Source organism: Pararge aegeria, chromosome 16 (assembly GCF_905163445.1).
Source record: "Pararge aegeria chromosome 16, ilParAegt1.1, whole genome shotgun sequence".
NCBI lineage: Eukaryota > Metazoa > Arthropoda > Insecta > Lepidoptera > Nymphalidae > Pararge > Pararge aegeria.
The window spans coordinates 10,525,414-10,539,032 of NC_053195.1; the positions used below are offsets into that span (position 1 = coordinate 10,525,414).

At 34.7% G+C, this 13,619-nt stretch overlaps 1 protein-coding gene across 1 annotated transcript in view; it reads left to right on the forward strand.

Moving 5' to 3' along the window:
• The window catches only part of LOC120630321 (zinc transporter ZIP11), a 100,889-nt gene that overhangs the window by 18,081 nt on the left and 69,189 nt on the right, over positions 1-13,619 (forward strand). Inside the window, exon 4 of the mRNA XM_039899515.1 lies at positions 3,781-3,971. Coding sequence (XP_039755449.1) covers positions 3,781-3,971 — 191 coding nt within the window. The remainder of the gene's footprint in view (positions 1-3,780; positions 3,972-13,619) is intronic.

A 13,619-nucleotide genomic window follows, 5' to 3' on the forward strand; every position in this document is an offset into this window, starting at 1 on the left:
TTAACTAAGCCAAGCTAACTCACCTCGTCTTAAACCACCCAGAGTTTATGTGTCGAGGCATTAGTCATAAATATGTAATAAGAAGTTGAACTGATAAAATACAATCTTTTATAACTAGGTATGGCAAGTTCAAGGTTCAAACTTGACCCAAATTACAGTAGCAATTATAATTTAGACCTTACCAGCTACCCTCGCATTCTTAACAGCCTTTAAATATACATTTTATTTAACATGGGTGTTACATATTGGTCTCATCTTAAATGAGACTTCCTTAAGCATTATGAAGGGAAAATAAAATTTTCCCCCGTACGCTTGTGATGTGTATTATTGTATAAATGTTACGGCAAAGAGTAGGTAAAAATAAACTTAAGTTTGGCTTGAGTTTCACTATTAGAAGAGGCTAGTATTTATATTTGACATTGATGTCATGAGTGAAATAGCAAGGAAGGATGTTGTTACTATTTATATGACAAACCAGAAATTAAATTAAGAATCAGTTAAATTAAAGTAAATTCTCGTCGGCTTTAGATGATTTAAAGAAATTTATAACGGCTCTCGAACTCTCCTAGGTATGTGTAGGGTGTGATAGGCTAGTGGATAAGGCTTCGGCTTTCCTTTCGTGGAGACCGAGTTCGAGCACCACTGACTTTTCGGAGTTATGTGCGTTTTAATTTAAGCAATTTAAATATATCTGGCTTTTAACGGTGAAGGAATACATCGTGAGGACATATAAAATATAACGGATATACAACCTGCATGCATAAGAGTTCTCCATAATGTTCTCAACGGCGTTTGAAGTCTACCGATCCGCACTTTGCCAGTGTGGTAGTCTACGGCCTAAACCCTTCTTATTCTGAAAGGAAGCCCTTGCCCGGTTGTAGGCCGGTAATTGGTAGATGATAATGATGACAACGACGACGACGACGACGACGACGACGACGACGACGACGACGACGACGATGACGACGACGACGATGATGATGATGAATAGCGTTGCTTGGGTGTATGAAAGATTGTATCGTAAATTTTTACTTCTTGTTGAGATTGTTTGACAATATGAATTGTCATGATTGCTTTTAATAAACTGTAGAGAATGCGTGTTCACGTGAATGCAGTTAAACTGTAATCAAGCGGTACTTGACATTTCGTGATTTTGTTTTAACTTTATTTCCATTGGAATGAGGCACCTACTGTTTAATTTTTATTGTTAATTTTACAATATATTCTTATAACTAAACTAATCACTCTACAAATCGTGCCTTTGTGCAAAATATGAGCTAGCCCTTGTGTAACCAGATGAGGCAATTAACCTCGGTGGAATGGCTCGCAAGAATGGGAATGGGTTTTAAATTTTTAGAGTCCACTATTAAATTAGTAATATACCTTTGTCTCTGTTTTGTCAACTCTAATTTTTGTTTTGCGGCATAATTTAAATATCATTTGTTTTACATTCTTTATAGACGCCTCTTCTCAGAATTACCTTGCGTACCAATGGATTTATCATAAAATGTTATTATTTATGTAAACATTTTTAATTTAAATTAAGCTTAGGATGGTTATTGAGTGTTTTGGGTTAAAATATAATTATAACTTTAAAATAAAACGCGCCTTTTTTTAAAGTTTCCTTAATATTGAGTCTTAAGGATTTATGAATAACTAGTGGTTCATCTGTGTACAATTTCCTATATCCACTGATATTAGGAAAATGCGTACGCCCTCCTCTTGATATCAAATAAAAGTCAAAATACTTTAGTTTGATTTGCGATCTATAAAAATGTTTATATTCAAGACAGTTTTGGTTGGTTACTATTTTTCGCAACTCTAATCAGCAGTCATTAATAGAGCTGTTTTAACACTTCAGCTTCCCTTTCAGTGGGACTGAGTTCGATCACCGGCATGCTCCTGTAACTTTCAGAGTAATCAATTCCAAATTTTCCAATTTACGCTATTATTTCTCATGTTCTCTCAAACGCATGAGATTCCTCATGTTCTCTCAAAGTCCCTTGCAAAAATTATGGAAAACGCGTGTTTAGTCTACTAATCCGCACTTTGTGAGTCAGCCTTACACCCTTCTCATTCTGAAAGGACGGGTCTCCTTTCAGATTACAGTGGGCCTTATATGTGGGCCGGTAATCAATAGTCTAATCTTTTACTAACATATAAAGCCAAAGAGTTTGTTTGTATGTTTACTTGAACGCGATGATCTCAGGAACTACACACTGGTCCAGTGTTGGATAGCCCCATTTATCGAGGAAGGCTATAGGCTACATATCATCACGCTAAGACCAAAAGGAGCATAGCACCAATGAAGAATCGTGGGTTTTCTTTTCTTCTGAGAGCTTCCGATTTAAGTTGTAAAGTTTCAATAAGATCATATACGACAAAGTTGTTCCCTTTGAAAAGTTCTAAAAAAAAAAATCTTTTAAGTTTGACTTATACGCGGGCGAAGTCGCGAGGGACCGCTAGTCTATGATCATTCTTTATTGTCCTTAAAGGAATAGTTAAAATTCTTTTTCTTAAATGCTGCTAAGTATAAAAATGTGAAAATCTATATAAAATATATATGAGTAATGTTTTCCAAAAAATATGTAATCTTGTTTGTACAGCTTGAAACAATTTTTGTCCTTGTAATTTACTTTTTTACGTAGATACTCTTTCAGATAGACAGTCTGTCATAGGAGGGAGAGGTTCATTATCATTCCTAAATATAAAACTTATCTGATCGTTAAATAATTTTATACTTTTTTTTGGCTTTAGACTTATAATTCGCATCCATTTTTCTTTTTCCTCAGCGTACTTTAATGTACACACATAGAAGTATGTATAACACATAGAAGTCTGTTTCGCTTTGGCAATTTATTTTTCATCTTTGCATTTTTGTGATACCTTAGTTGTATTTACGATTTATTCTTATATTTGCCTATTATTTGATATTTTTTATATATAAATGGAATTAATCCTCAGTTGAAAACTTGGCTTATAGTTATTTTATTAAACAACTTATGAGTTTATCAGAGGGTACCCATCGACCTATCATAGTGCTATATTAACGACTGGGAACACAAAATATATCGCTCAAGTGGACCCGTATAAAAAAATACATAAAAAATATACCTAATACATTTATAATACCTACTACGTATAATAAATAAATATAAATAAATAAAAAAATATACTACGACAATACACACATCGCTATCTAGTCCCAAAGTAAGCGTAGCTTGTGTTATGGGTACTAAGATATCTGATGAATATTTTTATGAATATAATACGCATAAATACTTATAATATACAGATAAACACCCAGACACTGAAAAACATTCATGTTCATGTGGGAATCGAACCCACGGCCTTGGACGCGGAAAGCAGGGTCACTGCCCACTGCGCCAACCGGCTATCAAATATATTGCGCCGCTAACCTTTACAATCTGAAATTAATTTCCCAAGGGTTATATAGAAGAAGTTGCTTTGGCAATAACCGCTTTTGCATACAAATACTTGTATAAATTTATTAAGTTGTAATTTTTGCAATAAAGTGTTTATCTATATCTATATTATTTTATAATATCAACGAAGCGGTGAAAGCCTTCTGATGATGATGATGATGAAGATAATAATATCAAGGAATTCAGGTTACCACGAGCCTTTAATTGCAACTGCGCAGAACGCAAAAATCAGGATGCTCTTGATGAAGAACCATGGTTTATATGTTCATATAATAATAACGACAGGCTTAATAACTATTTATTTATTCTAAATATAAAATGGTTAAATTTTCAGAAAACAGACGGTGGCGAAGGCGACCGCCGCGACAGTTTGCAGCGGACGCTGGAAGCGCGACAGTCGCAGTGGAAAAGGATAATGCTGCTGGTGGTAGCCATCACGGTCCACAACATACCGGAGGGCCTGGCTGTTGGCGTTGCCTTCGGTGCCGCAGCTTCGTCCTCACAAGCCTCCTTCCAGAGTGCCAGGTTAGTTGCTTATTTATTTGAATGATATATGAAAATTTGGATTAACATGCGGACTAATATACTTCACGAGCCTTTTTAGAACTTTATGGTCACTCTCAGGTTGTTGCAATCAAAACCAAAAATATACATTTATTAATGTAATTTAAAATTAAGCATAGTTATTGGAAAAAGAGAGAGTTATCAATTCCATTACCTGTGGTATATACAGGATAATTTTGAACCACTGCTGCTGTTTTTTTTTTAAGTGATTCGGTATCTGTAATAGAATATATTTCCACTAAATTTTACATTTTTTTTTTACCATGTCCGAGCATAAAATAAGCAAATCATGGCTACTCGTAATAGGTATATCTCCCTAAATAAATAATAGGCCACTACCATCTCAGGCTGCATCATCACTTACCACCAGGTGAGATTGCAGTCATGAGCCAACTTGTGGTGGATAAAAATAAAATACATCGTAATGCGTGGCATGCATAGGTAAGTAATGGGTTTTTACAATTTTAATTGTTTAAGTTATTATTATGCTTTATTTTATGGAACTTATGCTTTATTTTTATTACCGCTGCGACAATAAGACCAAGTGCGAGAACGTTAATCGCAAGTTAATAGCTGAGAGCTAAATTGGAGGCCCATAATTATCTTTTCCGGGGACTAATCTTTTGTAACCGTTAATTTCTATATCGTTTACTAAAAATGAAAATAAAAAAATATATGTTCATAAATTCGGTTTATATATGACATATTAAAATATCTGCACTGAAAAAAAATATCCTGTATGCGTAGAAGACAGGTAATAATAATTGCAACAGAATAGTTTTTGTTGTAGACTACAGTATTGACGAATGATATCAAGATCATACTAAAAAGACTTGCCGATTTAATCTTATGAATAATATCTATACATAAGTCTTTAAAATACTGACTTGTTGATTTAATCATCACGTTGAACGTGGTCCATTTATCAGTGTAATTTAGAATTTAAAACAAAGTAATTATAAAAAGCGCCATCTAGTCTAAAATTGGTGTAACGTGTGCAATTAAAGTAATTTATTTTTATCTACAATAATTTTTAAAATTGTTTATAAGCTTTAATTGTCAATTCATACCTATATAATAGTTTTAAAATTAAAAACGTTGCTGAGTTGTTAAAAGTTTTTTTACTAACAGCGCCATCTGCTGTTCACTCGCTCAAGTAGTTTCTCGACTGCTGACCGCTATCCAAATAAGCTTTGACTGCTAGGTCGCGTTGGAAACGTTACATAGCAGTATTCCTATGGACTGTATTAACGCACTGTTACATAAATAGATGGCGCTAGGTGTTTCACTGGACCTTTTGAAACTGTCATACTTATAAGAAAAAACAAAGAATTCATATACTTACTGACCAAAAAAATATATTTGTATCGAATATTCTATTCAACTTAAATTTTTGCAGCTATATAGTGTTTTCAATAATACTTATTTAAGTATTGTAAGCTCTATTATAGAGACTTTATGCGTTTTATGCGTGCGTTTTATGTAAGTTTTTAGATACTAAGCTTAGGTTTTAAAAATACAACATTAACTAATTCTGTTAAAATAAATATTTTTACTGCCCAACATATTATGGTAAATTTAAATTTACTCAGGTTTATGGGTTTGTTAAGTACTTATATAATATTCTAAAAGCTATGATAGGGATTAGTACTTTGTCTATGTATTTAAAATAACCCATGAAAGCTATTTAAACAATAGCAGCATTCAAGAATTATGGTATAATTTACAATCTAAGAGTTCGCTCGACGCCATTTTGTTACGTCAGAAAGAGCGCGAGGCACCGGAGGGCGCCGTTGCAGGAATTTCATTGATAAGTTGGCGTGAGCGGGATAAAACTAGTTGCACTATGGACTTCCCGCTAACTGGATTCCAATTAGATTACATCTCAGTGCCTTGAGTTGGAATCGATTAAATTAGTATGAAGTTGTCCGTATCAAGACGTTTTGACACGCAAAATGAGACTTATGCCAACTTAAATGCCGCTTAAAGTTTTTTTTAATTTCTCTTGATACTTAAACTGTGTTGGCGGGATGTTGCTCTGTTTATAGCCATCTGTAGTAAGTGGATACACTTACCATCAGATTTGTCATCTTCTCGGTCCTTCAATCATTACTAAAAAAGGTTCAATAAACACCAGTAAGTTGTGAGACGCCAGTTCTACGCAACCAACGTACAGTTAATTAGTTTTGTACAGTTAATATGTCTTAAACCATACATTTTGAATTAAATTTGAATGGAAAAGACGTAATTTCCAGGCGTTATATCTCTGTGGCTTGTGCCTAATAGGTACATAATATTTTCATTGGTTTAATTATTTGAAAATGAATCCGATTGTTTAAGTCAAATATATTCATCAGATCATCATATCAACCCATCACCGGTCCGCTACAGCGCACGGGTCTCCTCCCACAATGAGAAGTGTATAAACCGTGGTCCACAACGCTGGCCTAGTGCGGATTGGTGGCAAATATATTAAAAGTATTAAATTTTGTTTAAAAATGAACCAGATCAGTGAAATAATTAATCATCAAACGTTGTCAAATTGTTACACCGTCACGTGTAAAATTTCACTTTTATAACGCAGACAGACGGTCATTACTGTCGCGCTTCGGACCATTACGCGGACTATAAATAATCTGTATTCTGTTAAAAAGAATTATGTAAGGAATGTTATAGTGTTTCGCTGATGACATGCAAAATGTAAGCTTATAGATAAATCCCTATGATTTTAAATATAAGGGAGTGCTGCCCACGTTGTTTTCACTATGTTTTTTTTTACAAATCCCGTGGGCACAGAAGAAGAAGCAGAAATACTTTATTGCACGCAAAATGTAAAATAATACGGATAACACAAAAAAACAAGAAAAAGAAAAAAATCAAAATAATGTGGGCATGCAAATGCGGCCTTATTGCTGCAAGCAATCGTTTACAGGCAACCCTGGAATGACAAAACAGTTTGTTTCCCTGGGACAGAAAGTAGCCTATGTTACTATTCGTACTTTCAACTAATTCTTTGCCAAAAATCAAGTGGTTGCTTAGATAGGGCGTAAAGAAATGTAAGTATCAGTAAGGATTATAGAACAAAAGCTTGAAAAGGAATTGTTCTAACTTACCTATTACTATTGATTCCTACTTAGTTTTAAACTACTATGTGTGATATCGGTAAACAAAAGAACATCATCCGAACTTTGTTGTGGGCTTCTTCTTGGACCAGTACGGTATGGGACCTTCGTAGCTTTTGTACAAAGGACTCTCAGAATTAGAAGGGTTAGGGTAAGGCCAGTCCGCCACCCTGGCCAAGTGCGGATTGGTAGACTTCACAAGCCTTTGAGAATGCTATAGAAAACCCACCGGCATGTAGGTTCCCGATATTTTTCTTCACTATCAGAGCAAGTGATTTTTTAAATGTTTAAATTAGAAACGTACTGTATAACTAGATAATTTATTCACGTTTTTGCAATATTTTTATTCATGTTTAACTTCATCCTTCGACCAGTACAATCAAGCTTGATTGTAAATACTCAGGTATAAATTCCCGTTCCCATAGAAACTTTTGGATAAACCGCGCGGAATAGTAAAAGAAGGAGAATTGTGGAATGCGCTTCCAATGAGCATACGACGATCCGAAACACTGGCGGTATTTAAAAAGCCATTTAAAACATTTAGCAGTTAAAACCCATTATATTGTCGACGTCTATTAATATGTAAGTATATTGTATTCACTCTCACGTTAATATCAATTGTATGTTTAAAGTATTTAAATACATATCTTAATATATATAAATCTCCTGTCACGATGTTTGTCCGCGATGGACTCCTAAACTACTTAACCGATTTTAAATTAAATTGGCACACCGTGAGCAGTCTGGTCCAACTTAAGAGATAGGATAGCTTAGATCTTTAAGTAAAGTCACAATTTTATTTTATTGCAAATTATTTGTCTATAATTAATTGACAGTCACATGTTATATGTATATACAACTATACTCATTTAAGGCTTAGCGATACTGAATACTTTAAAAACAAAATCAAACGCAGACGAAGTCGCGGGCAACAGCTAGTTTATTATATATATTAGTTTATTTTTATATTTATTAATTATATTATGTTTCATGTATTTTTGTAAACTATTTGATGTATTAGTATGTAGTTATTCGCATGTATGTATTATAAAAATAAGTACCACCAGCAGTCTATTCTCCTCTTCTTTTTCCTAATTTCTAAGGTTGCCTGGCAGAGATCGCCATTAAGCGATAAGGCCGCCTCTTGTATTCTACTTCTTTCATCATGTTTCTTTTTTTAGTTTATGTTGGTATATATGTTAATGTTGTGGTGTACAAATAAAGAGATAAATAATAATATTTTATCCCTAGTAAAGAACATTTAGTCAGCGTATTCGGACTAACGAGATAGGGTGCACTTTTTCTCGCTTCAAAAATACCATAAATATAGACAAAATAAAAAATAGCCTAATTTATTCCAGAATAAAATTAGTTTCTAATAGAAAAAGAATAATTTAAATTTGTTAATTACAGTGGCTCTAAAGTGTAGATATTTAACTGTGTAAATCGTTAAAAAAATCTTGGTCGAAAGCCCCGGCGCTTCGGTTAAACGTTCGCTTATTTTCTGCGTTCACATCATCGCATGGCGTTACCGACGCCTACTGCTAGAGTTAATTTTGTCAATACGTGATTATGAAACGTTTAACGTGCCGTCCCAGCCCTGATTAAAGTTGACACATTACATGCGGAAAAAAATAACTATATTTAACAGTGCCAACGAACGATTAACGAAGAAATACCCCAAATAGATTCACCTAACTTGTTAACACTGTCGATAAATGAAACGATTAAAATACCATACTAATAAAAGAAAGTGTGTTTGTTTGTTTGTCCTTACTTTACTTCCTAATTAGTAACTAATCGACTAGATTTTTGGCTTAGTCAGTTGAAATGGCAGAGAGTAACATATACTACTTTTTATTCCCGGAAAACAAACGGTTCTCACGGATTTATAAAATAACAGTAATAAACATGGATGCAATGTAATAATATGTTAGTACACTCGCGATTTCGTGCGCGTATAATTAAAGAAAGAATATATTTTATTGTAAAACTTTAGGATAAAACAAAATGACGAACAATAATTTAAATTACCAGTTAAAAATTAATTCTGGAAAAGTTAATTATTAAGAAATAATTATGCACTCTTTGAAGTTGACTAACAGCAAACAATCTATGGTTAGGTGAGCAAAGAAATGTCAGTGTCAGAATAGAAATATCAATGTAACAAATAAATGATTGCAGCGTGACCAGATCTAAGTAACCTAACCATCCATGGATTTGAATAAATATATTATCTTAATTAAGCAATTGTCAATCAAGCTGAAACAGAACTAGTCTAAAGTTGATATTTCATCTAACAAATAACACTAATTTGAAACTTTTAATCTTAAATTTTGGAACTTTTTATCAAATTCTGGATCTTATGTATTAAAAATGGTCAGTCTGCTATGCCAAACACGTGTTATTGGAGATAGGAAATTTGTGTTAAACAATACACTCACGCGCCTAGCCGCTGTCCGCGAGCACATTAAGCCATCTATCCCGGTTATCACTCGCTTCGCTAAACCGTATTGTATCTGCGTGGTTATTCGCATGTATGTATTATAAAAATAAGTACCACCAGCAGTCTATTCTCCTCTTCTTTTTCCTAATTTCTAAGGTCTGCGTGGTAGATCAATGCTCTATTTCTCTATATTTCCTACAACAGTCCTATGAGAGTAGCCTGAGCCCAAAAGTGGAATGTCTATTTAAATTCAAAATTCAGGCCTAGTTTATAAGTACTTTTAAAACGTCAAGTCAGTCTGTTTGTAGTGACTCTACCACAGGTTCGGAAGGCAGATGCCACTGAGAAGAGCTGGCAAGAAACTCAGCAGATTGCTCTTTTCTACCATCATTTTATAGTTTAACAATCTTTGGAATTTTTCTGTTTTTTTGAGAGATGAGAGCGGAATGGCCTGCTTCCAAGCATATCATTAAGGAATTCATCAATCGTGTCTAATACACCATTGATATTACTTGTGATGGCGATTCCAAATTTAAACTAAACAGGCTCAGGCATTGTGGCATGTAGGAGTAAAGAACATACAGACTTTTTTTAGTTTAGATTTAGCTATAAAAATGCCAAATTGGCAACACTGGGCGGCGACGAGTGGAGCCAAATCGCGTGGCGGGCGGGGGCATCGACCCGCGCCGGGGCAGACGTTGCCGTCACCGCCGACGCTCGGTGAAACTATTTCACTGAAAAATCCGGCGCGCCGTAGCATTGAAGTCAACCTTGACGATTTGTCGCGTCGTCTATACCGCCGCGTGGGTGCCCCCAGAATACCTATTCATAACAGTAAAATATTGCCACTTCGCGAAACCCATCAGACGCTTTCGAAACAAAGAATTCTGTGCCTCGTCTTATTTTAGTAATCTATACAAAGGTAGAACGGATCTCCTTCCTTAATACCTTCCTATCTTACCTCATGGTCGCGTTGCGTCTCTAATGAAAGACCTATGTCCAGCAGTGGACGTCTATCGGTTGATGTGATGATGATGATGATGATGAACTTGCAATACATTTGCGTACAATGAAACAGCGTTTACTACAAAGGGACGCGTGCCTTTCACTTTTTATGTCTGTCTCTCTCGCTCTTAGGCGGGCTAACCATGCCCGAGTGGAAGGGACGCGTGCCTCTTACTCGCTCTCATTGTGAGCGCATAACGTGAGCGGAGCGTAACGCAGTTTCTTGAAGTGTCACCCGGCAAACCAATTTATAAGACGTCACGTCAAAACGCATTTTCGTTCTATTTTAGTTTACGCCCTCAAAGTAAGGAGGTTTTAAACAGAGTTCTAAAGCTATACAGAAGACTGTTGAATGTAAAAATCCTCATCGCATGTACGGAATCCAAATCACCCAAATCATCATTTTCTTTCATTACTGTTTAATATAGCCACTTTACTATCAAAATGTCTAAGAAAAATTTTTGCGACTTCGCGATACCCATCAGACGCTTTCGAAACATAAAATGTTATGTCACCTCTAGTTTAAGTCACATATATAATAATAATTTTAGCTGTTCCTAAATTTTCAGGCCTTTAACATTTGCTTTAAGGGATCAGCATTTATTTTACTAATTTCACAGTCAACAATCTGATAATCGTGTATAAATACCGTTTTCACGCAGAATCCCTCTTCCTATGATATTATAGGTAACGTATATTACATTTTTACAAAGGCGCTTGATTAGAGTGGTAAAATTAGGAAATATAAAAATTATTGATGTGAACTTATTTTAGATATGAATGCAAGTGACCCGACGACATTCCTTGACTCTTTCCGACTCGCACAATAATGTTACGCATAGTTGGCATTTCCTGATGTTACATTGTATCTATTTATGCTACATACGAAAGGAGATCCGCAAGCCGCCCATGTGTCGCTCTTTGTAATAGACTGTTATTTTTGGAATCAATATGTCAACGATTGGCGGACAAAATGCGCGATATTTTGTGTTTTAAATGCTGTAAAGTGGAATATTGTTGAGCCAAAAAATAAATAAGAATAAATCCGGTATTTATTATTCCGTCTACAATGTTGAATAGGTAACTGGTACATGTCAAGTTGTCTTAGTGCTCTCCGGAAGAAAATGCACAAGTGTCTATAAAAAGTACCCAAATTTCTATAAGCGTGGCCATAATATTTGAAGAGTTCCCTCGATTTACAAAGAATCAGAGCTAAAGTTATTGACCATTCGGGAATAACACCGTTTCAAACAAAAAAAATAACTTTCAGATTCGATTAAATTATAGTAACAAACGTAAAAGATAGAATAAAAATACAGAAGAATCGAGCAACTCCTCCTTTTTGAATTGAGTTAAAAAATGGTAGGTTCACGCATCGGCCTATAACTTTCCGGAATTAGAGAAAGTCATTCCACCCTCATGCTCTAAAAAACTAAAACGAATATTAGTAGAATTCTTCTGTCAACACTATCACATTCACGTTTCATTTCACAAAACTGCCGTCAACTTTGAGAACACCAACAGCTAATCTGCTTCACAAAATTTCAGTATCATGCCATTATTGCTTATTTAAATACGCCGCACCTCTAATTCTGTGAGAATTCTATAAAAATAGTAGCCAATAAAACACCCTGTCACTAAACAATGTTTTCTCGGAACTTTATGAGTTGGACATGCATAAAGCCCCCCGTAGTTTTCCCTTGGAATTCTATAATAGACTGCACGTTGTCCCAAAACGTACAAGATTTTTTTTTATCCCCTTGTCCCACCATCAAAATACTGTCTTTGAGTGAACAGATTAAATACAGAATGAATTAAATTGCTGAACGTTACATTTTTGTAATATGAATCTAACCAGCTATAAATAAATGTTATGGGACTGCATATTTTAGAATAGAGAGGAGAGGACTGGATTGGTTCAGAAACTCGATGCTTATTGAAGTAAAGTGGGATAAAAAAACTTCAGAATTCAAATGGATGAGCGCACAGCCGCAGGAAAAGAAGTTAAAAGCACAAAAGACACCGCTAATCCAAATCTGTGTTGATCGCATCATCGCTCCGGGTAACGGCGGCGTTAAGATAGCAAGCAGCAATTCCTTTGTTCGAGCTTGTTATGCAGATCGCCCTCTCTTATTATACAAATAATTGCAACCTCCTTTAAATAGATACTCGTAACAATACTTTTTATTACTCCTATTGCAAGGTTATATTAGCGGTTGTGATTGTAGTAGCCAGGTACCCAATGAGTGTAAAAATCACCTCTTATCATTATTTAATTTGCTCATAATGTTACCTGATAGTAATTGTATAGTTTTAGATAGAATCACTTTATTGCAACAAAACACACTGAAACAATAAAAAAATATTGAAAAAAAAAAAATTATTTAAAACAGCTGTACTAGGAAAGTAATCGCTTTAAGTGTTTAAGTTAATCATTCGCTTTTAGTGACCTACAATCGTCGATTAGAATTTGTTTTTTAAAAATTAACTGAAATAATGAATTTTTTCACAAGTTTGTGTTTTCGGGTTTCACACATGACGGACAGGAAATTTTTTTGACCTATTTTGGTGTTTTTTTCCAATTCTATTGCAGTAAATAAATTTTTTAAAAGTATGGAATTAATCTCCATTAAATTATCTCGACAATAGTATGCAAAATATCTTGATTCCGTGAACTAACAAGGCTATAATAATAAACATAGCCGCCGAAATGAGGCGAAAAAAATTTTTCGATCGTAAAGCACTCTCTGATGCTTCGCATCATGAGTCGTGCAAAAAGAAAGTCAGTAGGTAAATAGAGTTTGGAAGCAAAGATGGCTTTATTAGTATGAGTGGTTTTTCAAACTTAAGCGTAAGAGCTTGTAGTTAGGTTGACATAGCATGATGCAGTGGCGAAAGATGTAAGATTAAGCCTGTATTTTTTTCTTCAAGCTATGGTAATGGAATTTTCCCATGGTTTTACGGCTCACTGGATGACATGATGATGCTATGAAACCTCCCAGTAGGACAAGGGGCTCATAAAGATCAGTTAATAAA